The 21,674-nt window shown below is 29.7% G+C and overlaps 1 protein-coding gene across 1 annotated transcript; it reads left to right on the forward strand.

Moving 5' to 3' along the window:
* The first annotated feature begins 12,592 nt into the window (after window positions 1-12,592).
* On the forward strand, window positions 12,593-19,329 carry LOC130448508 (adult-specific cuticular protein ACP-20-like). Its single transcript, XM_056785932.1, has 5 exons — window positions 12,593-12,665; window positions 12,758-12,823; window positions 12,880-13,196; window positions 18,853-18,940; window positions 18,997-19,329. The coding sequence occupies exons 1-5, from the start codon at window positions 12,657-12,659 to the stop codon at window positions 19,327-19,329; spliced, it is 813 nt and encodes a 270-aa protein (XP_056641910.1). The 5' UTR covers window positions 12,593-12,656.
* The last annotated feature ends 2,345 nt before the right edge of the window (window positions 19,330-21,674 follow it).

The following is a 21,674-nucleotide window of genomic DNA, read 5'->3' on the forward strand; positions in this document are numbered from 1 at the left end:
TCTATCCAAATTCGACTGTAATTTTGTTATTTTCAATAGAACACCCCGTATATTGACAAATTTTTGAAATTTACGTAAAATTTTAGTTATTACTTCTATACAGGATGTCCCACGACGAGTTAAAACTATCTGTATATGCCAAAATACTTATTGTATTCGATTCTATCCAAATTCGACTGTAATTTTGTTATTTTCAATAGAACACCCCGTATATTGACAAATTTTTGAAATTTACGTAAAATTTTAGTTATTACTTCTATACAGGATGTCCCACGACGAGTTAAAACTATCTGTATATGCCAAAATACTTATTGTATTCGATTCTATCGAAATTCGACTGTAATTTTGTTATTTTCAATAGAACACCCCGTATATTAATACATTTTTAAAATCTACGTGAAATTTTAATTATTACTTCTATACAGGATGTCCCACGACGAGTTAAAACTATCTGTATATGCCAAAATACTTATTGTATTCGGTTCTATCGAAATTCGACTGTAATTTTGTTATTTTCAATAGAACACCCCGTATATTAATACATTTTTAAAATCTACGTGAAATTTTAATTATTACTTCTATACAGGATGTCCCACGACGAGTTAAAACTATCTGTATATGCCAAAATACTTATTGTATTCGGTTCTATCGAAATTCGACTGTAATTTTGTTATTTTCAATAGAACACCCCGTATATTAATACATTTTTAAAATCTACGTGAAATTTTAATTATTACTTCTATACAGGATGTCCCACGACGAGTTAAAACTATCTGTATATGCCAAAATACTTATTGTATTCGGTTCTATCGAAATTCGACTGTAATTTTGTTATTTTCAATAGAACACCCCGTATATTAATACATTTTTAAAATCTACGTGAAATTTTAATTATTACTTCTATACAGGATGTCCCACGACGAGTTAAAACTATCTGTATATGCCAAAATACTTATTGTATTCGGTTCTATCGAAATTCGACTGTAATTTTGTTATTTTCAATAGAACACCCCGTATATTAATACATTTTTAAAATCTACGTGAAATTTTAATTATTACTTCTATACAGGATGTCCCACGACGAGTTAAAACTATCTGTATATGCCAAAATACTTATTGTATTCGATTCTATCGAAATTCGACTGTAATTTTGTTATTTTCAATAGAACACCCCGTATATTAATACATTTTTAAAATCTACGTGAAATTTTAATTATTACTTCTATACAGGATGTCCCACGACGAGTTAAAACTATCTGTATATGCCAAAATACTTATTGTATTCGATTCTATCGAAATTCGACTGTAATTTTGTTATTTTCAATAGAACACCCTGTATATTGACAAATTTTTGAAATTTACGTAAAATTTTAGTGATTACTTCTATACAGGATGTCCCACGACGAGTTAAAACTATCTGTATATGTCAAAATACTTATTGTATTCGATTCTATCGAAATTCGACTGTAATTTTGTTATTTTCAATAGAACACCCTGTATATTGACAAATTTTTGAAATTTACGTAAAATTTTAGTGATTACTTCTATACAGGATGTCCCACGACGAGTTAAAACTATCTGTATATGCCAAAATACTTATTGTATTCGATTCTATCGAAATTCGACTGTAATTTTGTTATTTTCAATAGAACACCCTGTATATTGACAAATTTTTGAAATTTACGTAAAATTTTAGTGATTACTTCTATACAGGATGTCCCACGACGAGTTAAAACAATCTGTATATGTCAAAATACTTATTGTATTCGATTCTATCGAAATTCGACTGTAACTTTGTTATTTTCAATAGAACACCCCGTATATTAATACATTTTTAAAATCTACGTGAAATTTTAATTATTACTTCTATACAGGATGTCCCACGACGAGTTAAAACTATCTGTATATGCCAAAATACTTATTGTATTCGGTTCTATCGAAATTCGACTGTAACTTTGTTATTTTCAATAGAACACCCCGTATATTAATACATTTTTAAAATCTACGTGAAATTTTAATTATTACTTCTATACAGGATGTCCCACGACGAGTTAAAACTATCTGTATATGCCAAAATACTTATTGTATTCGGTTCTATCGAAATTCGACTGTAATTTTGTTATTTTCAATAGAACACCCCGTATATTAATACATTTTTAAAATCTACGTGAAATTTTAATTATTACTTCTATACAGGATGTCCCACGACGAGTTAAAACTATCTGTATATGCCAAAATACTTATTGTATTCGATTCTATCGAAATTCGACTGTAATTTTGTTATTTTCAATAGAACACCCTGTATATTGACAAATTTTTGAAATTTACGTAAAATTTTAGTGATTACTTCTATACAGGATGTCCCACGACGAGTTAAAACTATCTGTATATGCCAAAATACTTATTGTATTCGATTCTATCCAAATTCGACTGTAATTTTGTTATTTTCAATAGAACACCCCGTATATTGACAAATTTTTGAAATTTACGTAAAATTTTAGTTATTACTTCTATACAGGATGTCCCACGACGAGTTAAAACTATCTGTATATGTCAAAATACTTATTGTATTCGATTCTATCGAAATTCGACTGTAACTTTGTTATTTTAAATGCAACGCCCCGTATATTAACACATTTTTGAAATCTACATGAAATTTTAGTGATTACTTCTATACAGGATGTCCCACGACGGGTTAAAACTATCTGTATATGCCAAAATACTTATTGTATTCGATTCTATCCAAATTCGACTGTAATTTTGTTATTTTCAATAGAACACCCCGTATATTAATACATTTTTAAAATCTACGTGAAATTTTAATTATTACTTCTATACAGGATGTCCCACGACGAGTTAAAACTATCTGTATATGCCAAAATACTTATTGTATTCGATTCTATCCAAATTCGACTGTAATTTTGTTATTTTCAATAGAACACCCCGTATATTGACAAATTTTTGAAATTTACGTAAAATTTTAGTTATTACTTCTATACAGGATGTCCCACGACGAGTTAAAACTATCTGTATATGTCAAAATACTTATTGTATTCGATTCTATCGAAATTCGACTGTAACTTTGTTATTTTAAATGCAACGCCCCGTATATTAACACATTTTTGAAATCTACATGAAATTTTAGTGATTACTTCTATACAGGATGTCCCACGACGGGTTAAAACTATCTGTATATGCCAAAATACTTATTGTATTCGATTCTATCCAAATTCGACTGTAATTTTGTTATTTTCAATAGAACACCCCGTATATTAATACATTTTTAAAATCTACGTGAAATTTTAATTATTACTTCTATACAGGATGTCCCACGACGAGTTAAAACTATCTGTATATGCCAAAATACTTATTGTATTCGATTCTATCCAAATTCGACTGTAATTTTGTTATTTTCAATAGAACACCCCGTATATTGACAAATTTTTGAAATTTACGTAAAATTTTAGTTATTACTTCTATACAGGATGTCCCACGACGAGTTAAAACTATCTGTATATGTCAAAATACTTATTGTATTCGATTCTATCGAAATTCGACTGTAACTTTGTTATTTTAAATGCAACGCCCCGTATATTAACACATTTTTGAAATCTACATGAAATTTTAGTGATTACTTCTATACAGGATGTCCCACGACGGGTTAAAACTATCTGTATATGCCAAAATACTTATTGTATTCGGTTCTATCGAAATTCGACTGTAATTTTGTTATTTTCAATAGAACACCCCGTATATTAATACATTTTTAAAATCTACGTGAAATTTTAATTATTACTTCCATACAGGATGTCCCACGACGAGTTAAAACTATCTGTATATGCCAAAATACTTATTGTATTCGATTCTATCCAAATTCGACTGTAATTTTGTTATTTTCAATAGAACACCCCGTATATTAATACATTTTCAAAATCTACGTGAAATTTTAATTATTACTTCTATACAGGATGTCCCACGACGAGTTAAAACTATCTGTATATGCCAAAATACTTATTGTATTCGATTCTATCGAAATTCGACTGTAACTTTGTTATTTTGAATAAAACACCCTATATATTAATATATTTTTGAATCTACGTGAAATTTTAGTATACTTTTGTCTAAAAAAATTTTTCGAAAAATGCATACTTTTTTAGTTATTGATTTTTTTTGAAAAAAAATTAACCGTTGCAGACCCTTATAAATTATTTTTTTACGAGGATACCCTTAAAGATACGAAAATGGTTTCTATTCAGTTGTTTTTAGCAAGGTCAGACATATTTGAATCTATATTGAAAAATATTTCATTTTATACAGGGTGTGTATAAAAACCGTTCAAAGTTTAACTTCATAATTATCAAATTTCTTTATTTTTTTAAATAGAACACCCTGTATATTGATACTTTTTGAAATTTACATAAAATTTTAGTACACTTTTGTCTAAAAACGTTTTCGAAAAATGCATACTTTTTGAGTTATTAATTTTTTTTTGAAAAAAATTTGACCATTGCATTCCCTTATAAATTATTTTTTTACGAGGATACCCTTAAAGATATTAAAAAGGTTTCTTTTCGGTTGTTTTTAGCAAGGTCAGACATATTTGAATCTATATTGAAAAATATTTCATTCCATACAGGGTGTGTATAAAAACTGTTCAAAGTTTAACTTCATAAATATTAAATAACTTTATTTTTTAAATAGAACACCCCGTATATTTATACATATTTGAAATATACGTGAAAATTTAATATACTTTTGTCTAAGGATTTTTTTCGAAAAATGCATACTTTTTGAGTTATTGATTTTTTTTGAAAAAAATTTGACCGCTGCAGACCCTTATTAATTATTTTTTTACTAGGATACTCTTAGAGATATGAAAATGGTTTCTTTTCGGTTGTTTTTAGCAAAGTCAGACATATTTGAATCTATGTTAAAAAATGTTTCATTTTATACAGGGTCTGTATAAAAAGTGTTCATATCTCAACTTCATAAATATCAAATTTCTTTCATTTTTTTAAATAAAACCACCCGGTTTTTTCTACTTGAATGCATTCAAGGGTGAGAAATGAGGCAAATATTTCACCTCTGAATGCATTAAAATAGAAAAAACCGGGTGGTTCTATTTAAAAAAATGAAAGAAATTTGATATTTATGAAGTTTAAAATTGAACACTTTTTATACACATCCTGTATAAAATGAAAAATTATTCAACATAGATTCAAATACGTCTAACCTTGCTAAAAGCAACCGAACAGAAACCATTTTCATATCTTTAAGGGTATCTCCGTAAAAAAATAATTTATAAGGGTCAAATTTTTTACAAAAAAATCAATAACTCAAAAAGTATGTATTTTTCATTTCAAAAAAAGTTTTTAGATAAAATCATACTAAAATTTGACGTAAATTTCAAAAATGTATTAATATACAGGGTGTTCTATTTAAAATAACAAAGTTACTGTCGACTTCCGGTAAAACCGGAAGTCGGCCATCTTTGAAAATATTTTAGTTAAAAAGATCGTACCCGAAAACCCAAACATACCAATTTTCATGATTCTACTATAAGTATTTTGCCAAATACAAATAGTTTTAACTCGTTATGGGACATCCTGTATATTTATAATCCCAGACTTTCCGATAACTAAAAAATTGTGTATAACAAAGTCTTTTTCTTGATTTCAACCATCTAAATGAGGTAAATAGTTCCATTTACTACCAACAAAACGAAGCTCAACCGTAATTATTTAAACGAGGTTTTTCCTAAAACGTGGAACGATCGAATACCCAACTACTTTCCCCGATTTGACTCAAATCGATCACTTCCCACGCTGTTATTGAAAATTTAAAGTTTCCTTTTACAAATTCCATCGAAATTCGACCCAGAGGACTAAAATCCCTTTCACACGACACCCTCATTCAAAATTTTCAAGGGGGTGCTCATAACACAGATTTTTAACGACACCGACGAAGCTTGCGTACATAATACGTACGAAGTTCAAATTTATGATGGGAAATTATCGAAAACTTTGTTTTCGAATATATGGAATTGACTTAATTCATATAAATTATAAAATATACGATAGGGATTGTCCGTATTCGGGGTTAAAACATACAAATCACACATTTTTCTTTATTATTTATGATAAATGAACGTTCCGGACTTTTTTATTTACCGATTTATCCGTTATATAAAGTGTGATCAAAAAAAAAACGACTTATTTAGTTTAATTTGAATTTTTATTTATTTATATTAATAAAACACCCCCTCAACAGTTAATTATGCCCTTATTTAGCCAACCACGTTAATCACGATGATTATATACAGTAGCAACGTTGTCAAATTTAAAAAAAAAATATGGAAACCTAGGAAATACGAAACCGCCATGACATTTTATTGCCCGTACGATAATCGTTTAAAATATTGAAGAAAACGCGATGGAGATGGATAAAAAACAAACATTCTAGTAACAAATTATTAACGTGAGATATTTATATACGAGGTTTATCGCGAAAGTTCGCTTTTAACGTTTACCAACATCTTGGTTGTTGTTCTTGGTTGTTCGATGAAAATTTGATGATTCTGGTCGTTCCAGTACACGCCGATTCACAGTATCGATCGGTTCGAAGGTTGTTTCATCCGACCATGGAACTGCATCCGAGATATCACTCGCAAAATTCCAATCCGCGATCGAAATCGCCAGCGGATTCTTCCCAACTGGCTGTTGTGGCTTTGAACCCGGTTCGCCGACTGCAGTCCACTCGAATCGTGATCCTTTCGATTCCTGATCGAAGCGATGGATCCAAGTTTCATGTTTTGATGCAAAAAATCTGATTTATTTGGTGTAAACATGGTCAAAAATTGCTGTGAATCATCAACGCGTCGTTTTTGATCGACCTACTCCGAAAGAAGCTTCCTCGTGGTTAAATAATTGTGAAAACTGTCTTTATGGTGTCGTCCAACTCACGCAATTTCAATTTACGATTAGATTTGACGGAATTTTGAGGTTTTTTTTTTGATTGGACGTCCACCATCATCCGGTTTCTGTACGACCACGTTTGGATTCCGAAAATGATTTTTGACGAACGAAACTCGATTGAACTGGTTTGGGCTCGGATACGGGGGGAAGTCTAAAAGAAAATAATACTTTTGAAATGAAGAAAATTATGATTTATGGACGTTTCTGAAGCATTCCAATCACTTTTTCTTTGACGAAATATTCATTATATTTTTTAATAATTGCGTTAACGAATTCTTTCACTTATTTTAAACCGGGAATAATGAGTTTAAAAAGCGTGATCTTGTTTCATATAGTCGAAGGTTAACTATTCGACCGCCATTTTATTTCCTAAGATGTATTGAAATTATTTGGTAATTGCTTTTAGTGCGTAACTTTCCAACTATGAAAAATGAACTAAATTTATTGCTACGGAAAGAAATTATTGTAAAAATTGGGAAAATATGCGGATTTTTCGATTTTTTTTGGAAAAAAATTATATAATTTATCCCGATTTTCCATATTCTATCGTTAAAAATGTGTATTTTCGAATATTATGTGAAAAAATTCGGTAATTGAGGAAAAATTTGACATACCTGTATAAAATATTCTATATTATGGAATTTTTAGGTTATATCACCCCTAATTAACCCCCGAGAATGATTATATTGTCCTCTACTTACTATTACTTTATGTTCTCAACGGATTTATACAATATTTCGAATTTTATATTTTCAAATTGAAAGTTTGCAAAGGAATCAATTTTTTTTCGAAATTTTCAACTTTACTTTTCAAAAATGCGACTTGATTTAGAGGTAAATTATTCCCTAAAGTCATATTTTGTGCTCCCCTGTACATAATGTCGTTTTTCATACGAAACACCCTGTATTTATTAAATTTATTCAGCTCCAAGCGTAAATTATAAACTATATATACAATTATAAACAAAAATGTTGCATTTAACGTTTTTCCCATTCCGTTGAATCGCATTTTCATAGTTTTCGAACGTACTTCATTAAGTATAGTTCTGTGGTTGAAATTACATAACCTCATTTCATTTAATCACTTTTAAAATCGTTTCTAATGATGTAACAAAGTTTATTCGAAACGTCCTGTATTTATTGAATGTTTTAAATGTTTCTACAACTTACTAGACGGAAATTTTATACTTTCAACTTAATTATAAACAAAAACGTGTTTTTAAAATTATAATTCAACGTTTTTCCCATTCCGTAGAATCGCATTTTCATAGTTTACGAACGTACTTCATTAAGTATAGTTCTGTGGCTGAAATTACATAACCTCATTCCATATATACACAAATAATTTCTAATGATCTAACAGGGCTTATACGAAACAACACATGAAATACAAAAACGAATAATTCCGTCATTAGTTTTTTTTGTTGTTTTACGGTACCAAATTATGTAAAATTCGTTATTCGAGACCATAAAATCGTATTTAATAATATGTAACGAAATGCAACCGATAAACACATGACTGAGTTTTGTATTAAACATAGAAGAAGAGAAAAAAAGAAAAAAAAAACACGAAATCGAAACTGTGTTTCACGTCTCATTTGGTTTGTTTGCTTAAACAGAAATTTTAGTATAACGAGATCCATGTTTTACGTGAAATACAACGATCTGATCAAAAATAAGAAAGAAAAAAGTTTGATTTCTCATCCGCGAGTTTTTTTTTGAGATCAGTCACTGGGAGCCAGATCTGGACTATAAGGTGGATGAGGAAGGATCTTTTTGAAAAGAATCAGCGCCGCAATTTAATGATCAATTTGAAAAACTACAATTAGATAATTGAACAAATAATTGAACAAACTAAGAATAGAAAGATGAAACGTTAAACAATCGAAGATTCAAATGATCGAACATTGAATCAATCGAAGAAACATACAATCAAGCATAGAAACAATCAAAAAATTTAATTACAAAGACATGCTGCAGGATAGATACATTTTTTAGGACGGTACGAAAAAAACTACTTTTTCAAAGATCTGTTGAGAAAACTTGGAAAGTCATTTTTTTCGTGATGCATCCGATAAAATCGTCTACTCTGCAGCATTTTCGTGATAAATCCTGAAAAGTTATCTATTCTGCAGCATTTTCGTAACAAATCCAAAAAAAATCATCTATTCTGCAGCATTTTCGTAAAACATCCAAAAAAATCATCTATTATGCAGCATTTTCGTAAAACATCCAAGAAAATCATCTATTATGCAGCATTTTCGTGACAAATCCAAAAAAAATCATCTATTCTGCAGCATTTTCGTAAAACATCCAAAAAAATCATCTATTATGCAGCATTTTCGTGACAAATCCAAAAAAAATCATCTATTCTGCAGCATTTTCGTGACAAATCCAAAAAAAATCATCTATTCTGCAGCATTTTTGTGACAAATCCAAAAAAAATCATCTATTCTGCAGCATTTTCGTGACAAATCCAAAAAAAATCATCTATTCTGCAGAATTTTCGTAAAACATCCAAAAAAATCATCTATTATGCAGCATTTTCGTGACAAATCCAAAAAAAATCATCTATTCTGCAGCATTTTCGTAAAACATCCAAAAAAATCATCTATTATGCAGCATTTTCGTGACAAATCCAAAAAAAATCATCTATTCTGCAGCATTTTCGTAAAACATCCAAGAAAATCATCTATTATGCAGCATTTTCGTGACAAATCCAAAAAAAATCATCTATTCTGCAGCATTTTCGTAAAACATCCAAAAAAATCATCTATTATGCAGCATTTTCGTGACAAATCCAAAAAAAATCATCTATTCTGCAGCATTTTCGTAAAACATCCAAAAAAATCATCTATTATGCAGCATTTTCGTGACAAATCCAAAAAAAATCATCTATTCTGCAGCATTTTCGTGACAAATCCTAAAAAATCATCTATTCTGCAGCATTTTCGTGACAAATCCTAAAAAATCATTTATTCTGCAGAATATTTCGTAACAAATCCAAGGAAATCATCTATTCTGCAGCATTTTCGTGACAAATATTAAAAAATCATTTATTCTGCAGAATATTTCGTAACAAATCCAAAAAAATCATTTATTCTGCAGAATATTTCGTAACAAATCCAAGGAAATCATCTATTCTGCAGAATATTTCGTAACAAATCCAAGGAAATCATCTATTCTGCAGCATTTTCGTGATAAATCCTAAAAAAAAATCATCTATTCTGCAGCATTTTCGTGATAAATCCTAAAAAAAAATCATCTATTCTGCAGCATTTTCGTGACAAATCCAAAAAAAATCATCTATTCTGCAGCATTTTCGTGACAAATCCTAAAAAATCATTTATTCTGCAGAATATTTCGTAACAAATCCAAGGAAATCATCTATTCTGCAGAATATTTCGTAACAAATCCAAGGAAATCATCTATTCTGCAGCATTTTCGTGATAAATCCTAATAAAAAATCATCTATTCTGCAGCATTTTCGTGATAAATCCTAAAAAAAAATCATCTATTCTGCAGCATTTTCGTGATAGAATCCTAAAAAAAAATCATCTATTCTGCAGCATTTTCGTGATAAATCCTAAAAAAAAATCATCTATTCTGCAGCATTTTCGTGACAAATATTAAAAAATCATTTATTCTGCAGAATATTTCGTAACAAATCCAAAAAAATCATTTATTCTGCAGAATATTTCGTAACAAATCCAAGGAAATCATCTATTCTGCAGAATATTTCGTAACAAATCCAAGGAAATCATCTATTTCTGCAGCATTTTCGTGATAAATCCTAAAAAAAAAATCATCTATTCTGCAGCATTTTCGTGATAAATCCTAAAAAAAAAATCATCTATTCTGCAGCATTTTCGTGACAAATCCAAAAAAAAATCATCTATTCTGCAGCATTTTCGTGACAAATCCTAAAAAATCATTTATTCTGCAGAATATTTCGTAACAAATCCAAGGAAATCATCTATTCTGCAGAATATTTCGTAACAAATCCAAGGAAATCATCTATTCTGCAGCAATTTTCGTGATAAATTCCTAAAGAAAAAAAATCATCTATTCTGCAGCATTTTCGTGATAAATCCTAAAAAAAAATCATCTATTCTGCAGCATTTTCGTGACAAATCCAAAAAAAATCATCTATTCTGCAGCATTTTCGTGACAAATCCTAAAAAATCATTTATTCTGCAGAATATTTCGTAATAAATCCAAGGAAATCATCTATTCTGCAGCATTTTCGTGACAAATCCTAAAAAATCATTTATTCTGCAGAATATTTCGTAACAAATCCAAGGAAATCATCTATTCTGCAGCATTTTCGTGACAAATCTTAAAAAATCATTTATTCTGCAGAATATTTCGTAACAAATCCAAAAAAATCATTTATTCTGCAGAATATTTCGTAACAAATCCAAGGAAATCATCTATTCTGCAGCATTTTCGTGACAAATCCTAAAAAATCATCTATTCTGCAGCATTTTCGTGATAAATCCTAAAAAATCATTTATTCTGCAGAATATTTCGTAACAAATCCAAGGAAATCATCTATTCTGCAGCATTTTCGTGACAAATCCAAAAAAATCATTTATTCTGCAGAATATTTCGTAACAAATCCAAGGAAATCATCTATTCTGCAGCATTTTCGTAACAAATCCAAAAAAATCATTTATTCTGCAGAATATTTCGTAACAAATCCAAGGAAATCATCTATTCTGCAGCATTTTCGTGACAAATCCTAAAAAATCATCTATTCTGCAGCATTTTCGTGATAAATCCTAAAAAATCATTTATTCTGCAGAATATTTCGTAACAAATCCAAGGAAATCATCTATTCTGCAGCATTTTCGTGACAAATCCTAAAAAATCATCTATTATGCAGCATTTTCGTGACAAATCCAAAAAAAATCATCTATTCTGCAGCATTTTCGTGACAAATCCAAAAAAAATCATCTATTCTGCAGCATTTTCGTGACAAATCCAAAAAAAATCATCTATTCTGCAGCATTTTCGTGACAAATCCAAAAAAAATCATCTATTCTGCAGCATTTTCGTGACAAATCCAAAAAAAATCATCTATTCTGCAGCATTTTCGTGATAAATCCTAAAAAATCATCTATTATGCAGAATATTTCGTAACAAATCCTAAAAAATCATTTATTCTGCAGAATATTTCGTAACAAATCCAAGGAAATCATCTATTCTGCAGCATTTTCGTGATAAATCCTAAAAAATCATCTATTCCGCAGAATATTTCGTAAAAAATCATTCGAATAGGAAAAAATTGTTTTAAAACATCCAATAACCGAGCACCTATTGATTTTACACATGATTCAGATGCTTCATCTTCTTTCTATTCACCACATATCTTTTTATCTTCTGTACAAAGTAATCAAAAATAGTTTTCAAGTATCTAATCTAAAAGATTTTTCTCTTATTTCATTTTATCCCATATCCATTAGCACTTCTTGTTCATTAAAACAATCATGTTTAGTAATCTATTATTTTTTGATTTTTTGATCGATCGAGACTACTGATAATCCAATTTCGTAACGTATTAAATTGCATTTATCAAATGTAGCGTAAATAATAAATCGGTGGAACCAATATCTTTAATAGTATATAAACCGCAGATCATTCAAAACCAGTATCAGTTTCGAATACGAATCACTCCAACATGCATTCAGTAAGCATCAATATTTAATTTAACATTAACCGTATTTTCAATTAAAAATAGATAAATACAAATATTCTACAGGTTTAATTTTCTTTTTTTAGCTCGTCGTTTTAGCTTTATGTGTATTCGGAGTAGCTCTAGCTAGCGGCGGTGGAGGTCATGGTCATGTAAGTACGAATCTCCAGGTATCTAGGGGATGTTTTAAGTTGTTTTTTTCCACCAGGACAACGCCCATTACAAATTCGAATACGGCGTCCACGATCCTCACACCCACGACCACAAATCCCAACACGAACATAGAGACGGACACCACGTCACCGGAGGTTACACTCTAAAAGAAGCTGACGGTACCCACAGAATCGTCAAATACAAATCAGGACCTCACAGTGGTTTTGAGGCTGTTGTAGAACGCGTAGGACACGCTCAACATCCTGCACATTACGGTAAACACGGACACGGAGGACATGGAGGACACGGAGGACATGGGGGAGCTACTAGCTACGTCGGTGTTACCCATTGGGCTAACCAAGGAAGCGATGGTGGACATGGAGATGGCCACGGGCATAAATGAATAAAATAAATTATTAAATTTTTTTTATTTAAATAAATATAAATTTTACGAATTTTTTTTATTTTGAGAACCTATTTTTATTCATAATACGCCGAACTCAAATTGGAGTTTACGCCTCGAAGTTTATGATACGAAGAATCAATTATTTCGAAAAAAATATAATAATTTCGAAATTATATATCTTTAAACCGTATTTGAAAATTAAAAAAACTTCGATGTCAATAAAAGTTTTGAGGTTAATAAAAAGCTACAAGTGATTCGTTATGTACATTTTTTTTCTATGGGAAAGCGAATTCCATCGACAAATATCGTATTTATATTATGATTATATCGATTCGCAGCGTTGTCAAGTTGTATTTTTATTTTTCATTTGAATATAAAAAGTTCTGTGTTTGACAGCTGTTGTTTTTATAATATAACCTAACTTTTCGATTATCTTTCATTTGAACTGCAATGACAAGTATTTTAATGATGTGCAGTGTTACCAACTATCTTATTTGGAATCTTGGTGATTTGAAAAAACACTAAAAGTATCGCAATTTAATAATAATGTTTTAAGTACGAATCTGTTATTACTAGATTTTTTTTCAATTCAAAGTTGATAATAAATAAGAAAAAATCGACGAATTTCGGTAGTCAACATTAACAAATAAGATAAGAAATTAATAAGCAAGAAAAATCGACGAATTTCGGTGGTTAACATTAACAAATAAGATAAGAAATTAATAAGCAAGAAAAATCGACGAATTTCGTCAGTCAACATTAACAAATAAGATAAGAAATTAATAAGCAAGAAAAAATCGACGAATTTCGTCAGTCAACATTAACAAATAAGATGAGAAATTAATAAGCAAGAAAAAATCGACGAATTTCGGTAGTTAACAATAACAAATAAGATAAGAAATTAATAAGCAAAAAAAAATCGACGAATTTCGGTGGTTAACATTAACAAATAAGATAAGAAATTAATAAGCAAGAAAAATCGACGAATTTCGTCAGTCAACATTAACAAATAAGATAATAAATTAATAAGCAAGAAAAAATCGACGAATTTCGGTGGTTAACATTAACAAATAAGATAAGAAATTAATAAGCAAGAAAAAATCGACGAATTTCGGTGGTTAACATTAACAAATAAGATAAGAAATTAATAAGCAAGAAAAATCGACGAATTTCGTCAGTCAACATTAACAAATAAGATAAGAAATTAATAAGCAAAAAAAAATCGACGAATTTCGGTAGTTAACAATAACAAATAAGATAAGAAATTAATAAGCAAGAAAAAATCGACGAATTTCGTCAGTCAACATTAACAAATAAGATAAGAAATTAATAAGCAAGAAAAATCGACGAATTTCGTCAGTCAACATTAACAAATAAGATAAGAAATTAATAAGCAAGAAAAAATCGACGAATTTCGGTGGTTAACATTAACAAATAAGATAAGAAATTAATAAGCAAGAAAAAATCGACGAATTTCGGTGGTTAACATTAACAAATAAGATAAGAAATTAATAAGCAAGAAAAATCGACGAATTTCGTCAGTCAACATTAACAAATAAGATAAGAAATTAATAAGCAAGAAAAAATCGACGAATTTCGGTGGTTAACATTAACAAATAAGATAAGAAATTAATAAGCAAGAAAAATCGACGAATTTCGTCAGTCAACATTAACAAATAAGATAAGAAATTAATAAGCAAAAAAAATCGACGAATTTCGTCAGTCAACATTAACAAATAAGATAAGAAATTAATAAGCAAGAAAAAATCGACGAATTTCGTCAGTCAACATTAACAAATAAGATAAGAAATTAATAAGCAAGAAAAAATCGACGAATTTCGTCAGTCAACATTAACAAATAAGATAAGAAATTAATAAGCAAGAAAAAATCGACGAATTTCGTCAGTCAACATTAACAAATAAGATAAGAAATTAATAAGCAAGAAAAAATCGACGAATTTCGTCAGTCAACATTAACAAATAAGATAAGAAATTAATAAGCATGAAAAAATCGACGAATTTCGGTAGTTAACAATAACAAATAAGATAAGAAATTAATAAGCAAGAAAAAATCGACGAATTTCGGTAGTTAACAATAACAAATAAGATAAGAAATTAATAGGCAAGAAAAAATCGACGAATTTCGGTAGTTAACAATAACAAATAAGATAAGAAATTAATAAGCAAGAAAAAATCGACGAATTTCGGTAGTTAACAATAACAAATAAGATAAGAAATTAATAAGCAAGAAAAAATCGACGAATTTCGGTAGTTAACAATAACAAATAAGATAAGAAATTAATAAGCAAGAAAAAATCGACGAATTTCGTCAGTCAACATTAACAAATAAGATAAGAAATTAATAAGCAAGAAAAAATCGACGAATTTCGTCAGTCAACATTAACAAATAAGATAAGAAATTAATAAGCAAGAAAAAATCGACGAATTTCGGTAGTTAACAATAACAAATAAGATAAGAAATTAATAAGCAAGAAAAAATCGACGAATTTCGTCAGTCAACATTAACAAATAAGATAAGAAATTAATAAGCAAGAAAAAATCGACGAATTTCGTCAGTCAACATTAACAAATAAGATAAGAAATTAATAAGCAAGAAAAAATCGACGAATTTCATCAGTCAACATTAACAAATAAGATAAGAAATTAATAAGCAAGAAAAATCGACGAATTTCGGTAGTTAACATTAACAAATAAGATAAGAAATTAATAAGCAAGAAAAAATCGACGAATTTCGTCAGTCAACATTAACAAATAAGATAAGAAATTAATAAGCAAGAAAAATCGACGAATTTCATCAGTCAACATTAACAAATAAGATAAGAAATTAATAAGCAAGAAAAAATCGACGAATTTCGTCAGTCAACATTAACAAATAAGATAAGAAATTAATAAGCAAGAAAAAATCGACGAATTTCGTCAGTCAACATTAACAAATAAGATAAGAAATTAATAAGCAAGAAAAAATCGACGAATTTCGGTAGTTAACAATAACAAATAAGATAAGAAATTAATAAGCAAGAAAAAATCGACGAATTTCGTCAGTCAACATTAACAAATAAGATAAGAAATTAATAAGCAAGAAAAAATCGACGAATTTCGTCAGTCAACATTAACAAATAAGATAAGAAATTAATAAGCAAGAAAAAATCGACGAATTTCATCAGTCAACATTAACAAATAAGATAAGAAATTAATAAGCAAGAAAAATCGACGAATTTCGGTAGTTAACATTAACAAATAAGATAAGAAATTAATAAGCAAGAAAAAATCGACGAATTTCGTCAGTCAACATTAACAAATAAGATAAGAAATTAATAAGCAAGAAAAAATCGACGAATTTCATCAGTCAACATTAACAAATAAGATAAGAAATTAATAAGCAAGAAAAATCGACGAATTTCGGTAGTTAACATTAACAAATAAGATAAGAAATTAATAAGCAAGAAAAAATCGACGAATTTCGTCAGTCAACATTAACAAATAAGATAAGAAATTAATAAGCAAGAAAAAATCGACGAATTTCATCAGTCAACATTAACAAATAAGATAAGAAATTAATAAGCAAGAAAAATCGACGAATTTCGGTAGTCAACATTAACAAATAAGATAAGAAATTAATAAGCAAGAAAAAATCGACGAATTTCGTCAGTCAACATTAACAAATAAGATAAGAAATTAATAAGCAAGAAAAAATCGACGAATTTCATCAGTCAACATTAACAAATAAGATAAGAAATTAATAAGCAAGAAAAAATCGACGAATTTCATCAGTCAACATTAACAAATAAGATAAGAAATTAATAAGCAAGAAAAAATCGACGAATTTCATCAGTCAACATTAACAAATAAGATAAGAAATTAATAAGCAAGAAAAATCGACGAATTTCGGTGGTTAACATTAACAAATAAGATAAGAAATTAATAAGCAAGAAAAATCGACGAATTTCGTCAGTCAACATTAACAAATAAGATAAGAAATTAATAAGCAAGAAAAAATCGACGAATTTCGTCAGTCAACATTAACAAATAAGATAAGAAATTAATAAGCAAGAAAAATCGACGAATTTCGGTAGTTAACAATAACAAATAAGATAAGAAATTAATAAGCAAGAAAAAATCGACGAATTTCGGTGGTTAACATTAACAAATAAGATAAGAAATTAATAAGCAAGAAAAATCGACGAATTTCGGTGGTTAACATTAACAAATAAGATAAGAAATTAATAAAAAACGATGTACAAAATGTCATCGTTGATCAACGTTCACGTGAACCTCAACAAAATCGGAAATATGATTTAAACCTGAGGTTTTCGAAATTATTTTTTTAAAAAAAGGTGCACCCCTAATATATTTCCATTATTTTCACGAAACTTACGAAAAAAATCAAACCTATGTTTACTTAGAACACTATGGGAACTGATTTAAAGTATAATACACATTTTTCATCCTCATAACATTATCTAGGAGTTAATTCAGCGCTGTTTAAATACGAGGATGATCCTAAAAGTACTTGACACAAAAATTTTTCAACGTAATCCCCTTTCAGTTCCACGCCATGTTTATTAACCAATTTTTCATATCTGGGAACGGAAAATAATCCAAGAGAGATAAATCTGGCGAATAAGGGTGCATAAAGCAACAAATCGAACTTGTGAGCAGGCGCATTATCTTGATGAATCACCACGTTTTTCTTAACCAAACGCGATTACTTTCGTTTAATTTCTTCTTTAAAACGTTACCGTCGATAGTTTTTCCATTTTCAATGATACTCAAAGGAAAATACCAAAAAAAAAACCGACGATCGCAGCTGAAACGATCTTTACCTTATTTGGAACCGATTCTCCCTTTTCACAAGTAAAGCCGAAACGTCGTAAAACTATGGTGGAGTTTTTATTACATAAAATTACGATTTATTCAAATCCACGATAAAATTCTCGTATAAAAACTGTCTTATATTAACAGGATCTCTGTGTATTTACTCCTAGACCGAGAACCAGAAGGTTCAGTTATTTTTAAAAGATGATTGGACGTTCTTATCGACGCCCTTCTAAATTGTTCACCAATCAGATAACCTCTCGCAAAAGCGAGAAAATTATAACCGGATAAATGTTCCCAGCATCACATGTTTTTTATGAAACACATTCTACGTAAGCTATTAATGGTGAATAAGTAAAATTTATGGTTGTGCGTTACGAATTTCGATGTAATAACAAATAATAACGAAATAATTTCCTAGTTTTGATAGAACCTTTCAATATTTTACGTATATTCGCGTCGAATTACGTTTCGATGGTTATAAGAGCCCTGGGAACCTTCATACACATTACCGAGAATATTTTTCTGGTTCTAAATAGTTACGTAATTGAATTTAATCTAAATATTATCCACCGAGACGTATTATTTCGATTTTTTGATCCTAACATAAAAATTTTGTAAGAAAATATCAGGAATTTATCAACCGAAACGAATTTCGACAATATGGTAGATGGTAATGGTAAAATTTATGGTATATAAACCTACGATTGTCGATAAAATTTTATAACAATTTACATAATGAATTCGGTGAGTATAGAATTCGAAATTTCGTAAAATTTTCCATTAAAACGAAGAGTGTTATTTACAGATTATTATTATCAGTTTATTCGTATTCGGAGCAGCTCTAGCTAGCGGCGGTGGAGGTCATGGTCATGTAAGTACGAATCTTCAGGTATCTAGGGGATGTTTTAAGTTGTTTTTTTCCACCAGGACAACGCCCATTACAAATTCGAATACGGCGTCCACGATCCTCACACCCACGACCACAAATCCCAACACGAACATAGAGACGGACACCACGTCCACGGAGGTTACACTCTAAAAGAAGCTGACGGTACCCACAGAATCGTCAAATACAAATCGGGACCTCACAGTGGTTTTGAGGCTGTTGTAGAACGCGTAGGACACGCTCAACATCCTGCACATTACGGTAAACACGGACACGGAGGACATGGAGGACACGGAGGACATGGGGGAGCCACTAGCTACGTCGGTGTTACCCATTGGGCTAACCAAGGAAGCGATGGTGGACACGGACATTAATAAAAAACAATTTTATAATTTTTTCGTACAATATATAAAAATTTTATTATAAAACTTGTTTTTCTTTTTCAATTTTTTCCCCTTAAATACTAAACAAACACGGATTTTCAATGGTATATCGTGAAATTAAACGATTACTTTCTAATAATTAGCGAAAAAATCTGCTTTTAATTAAAGTTAAAATCATTTTAATACATTAAAAACGACACCCGTTCAAGGACTTACCAAATTGATAAATTGTACGTAAAAAAAAACAGATTCCATCCTATCAATAATTGAAATTGAGTTCGGACCGTGATTAATAGATGGCGCCACGCAACAATGACCTCCTCGATGCGCGAAACGTAGATATTAAGTACTGAGCGAAATATGGCGGCGAATTGTTGCTGTTACCATGTAGGGTTAGGAGTACCATCTCATATGGGAGCTAAGTTGAAAAACTATCCGCTTGTAGACGGTAAATTATTATTCAAAATTTGACCAAATCATGTCGGACGACGTATCATATAATCGTTAAGTTCAGTCTTCCGTCCGTCTTACTTGAATATGCAATTTTAAAAAAGTATTTTCATCGAAAAACCCAAGCAAATTTCGTCTCACGCCGAGAAAAAGACGGGAGAAGAAATCAAATAGCGAAAAATTAGATTGCAATAAATAAAAAATAATTCTTGTGCGACAGCGGAACAGGAAGATTGAAAAATGACAAACATGTCTTTGCGGACAAGAAAATCAAGCAGAAAGGCAACTTCAAATAATAATAACAAGTATTTTCATACATAAAATTCAATCTATTTGTTAAAATAAATAGTAGGGTTGAGTGGGAATCTTGTTATATAAAAAAACCAGTTCTGCTTAGACGATTCTGTTAAAACAAAAACAGATTCCATCCTATGAATAAGATTATTTTCCACCGGCTGAAGTGGTTGGGTTCGAACCGTGGTTAATAGATGGCGCCACGCAACAATGACCTTGTCAATGCGCGAAACGTACATATTAAGTACCGAACGAAATTTAGCGGAGAATTTTTGCTGTAACTATGTAGGGTTAGGAGTACCATCACATATGGGAGCTTAGTTTAAAAACTGTCCGCTTGTAGATTGTAAATTATTTATTCAAATATTATTCAGAATGGCGTTCATGTTGGATGACATATCATATAATCGTTCAGTTCAGTCTTCCGTCCGACTAATTTGAATAAGCAGTATTTTCATACTTAAAATTCAGTCTATTTCTTAAAATAAATAGTAAGGGAGAGTGGGAACCTTGTTATATAAAAAAACTGGTTCTGCTTAGACGATTCTGTCGAAAAAAAAACAGATTCCATCCTATCCATAAGATTATTTTGCAGCCGTTGAAGTGGTTTTTGTTCTGACTGTGGCAACAATGACCTCCTCACAGTGTTGCCAGGGCTAGTACAATTGTACAATTTTAGTACATTTCCTTTTTTCTAATACATTTTCCCTGCGTTCGCAAATACAAAGTTATTTTATATTTTCGTTTAATAAAATAAACTAGAAATTGTACTAGATTGTAACAATAATTAGAAAACAGAGCCAAGTTGATTTATATTTAGATCGTGAGATTTTTGTACTGCATTGCTAATTTTATCGGTAAACTTTATATAAATTTTTCATCCTTAAAATAATAATTGACACAGTCTATAACATTTTTGAAAAAAAAATTTAATTTAAACTTATGTTTATACACCTTTCTATAATTTTATTAAATTATTAAATTTGTTTGAAGTTGGTACAATCTAGTACATTTTCTAGTTCAATTTTTACATTCAGCTTTTAAATTGTGGCAACACTGTTTTTCATACATAACTCCTGTCGGTCGATATATCATATGATCGCTAAGTTCAGTCTACCGTCCGTCTTATATGAACGATCTTCCTCAAATAGAATTAAATATACAGTGTTAAAAAATTTTAAATGAATAGAGTCGTTAATTAAATATTGGTATACAAAATCTAAACTATTCACGTACTACAAAATAATTTTGTAAATATAACGTAAAAAAGCTACTTTGGGATAACGATAAATGTTAATTGGTTATTGTAAATCTAAAAACTGTAAAAAAAAATCTTCGCGATGGAAATAACCGGAAAATTAATATGAAAGTGCAGTACTAGAAAATGGCGGCTTCGGATGATCAACTGTTAAGAGATTGTTGTTGGTACTAAAAAATCGACTGGAAAAGAGAGAAAAATACTGATATTGGCTTGGATATAAACTAAATTGAAAAATTTATGTTGTTTGAAAGAGATTTCGTCAACAATACTAAATATATAAATTCTAAACATTTTAAATATCAACGTGTACACTAGAGGGCGTTGTTTTATA

Source organism: Diorhabda sublineata, chromosome 8, assembly GCF_026230105.1.
Source record: "Diorhabda sublineata isolate icDioSubl1.1 chromosome 8, icDioSubl1.1, whole genome shotgun sequence".
Classification (NCBI taxonomy): domain Eukaryota; kingdom Metazoa; phylum Arthropoda; class Insecta; order Coleoptera; family Chrysomelidae; genus Diorhabda; species Diorhabda sublineata.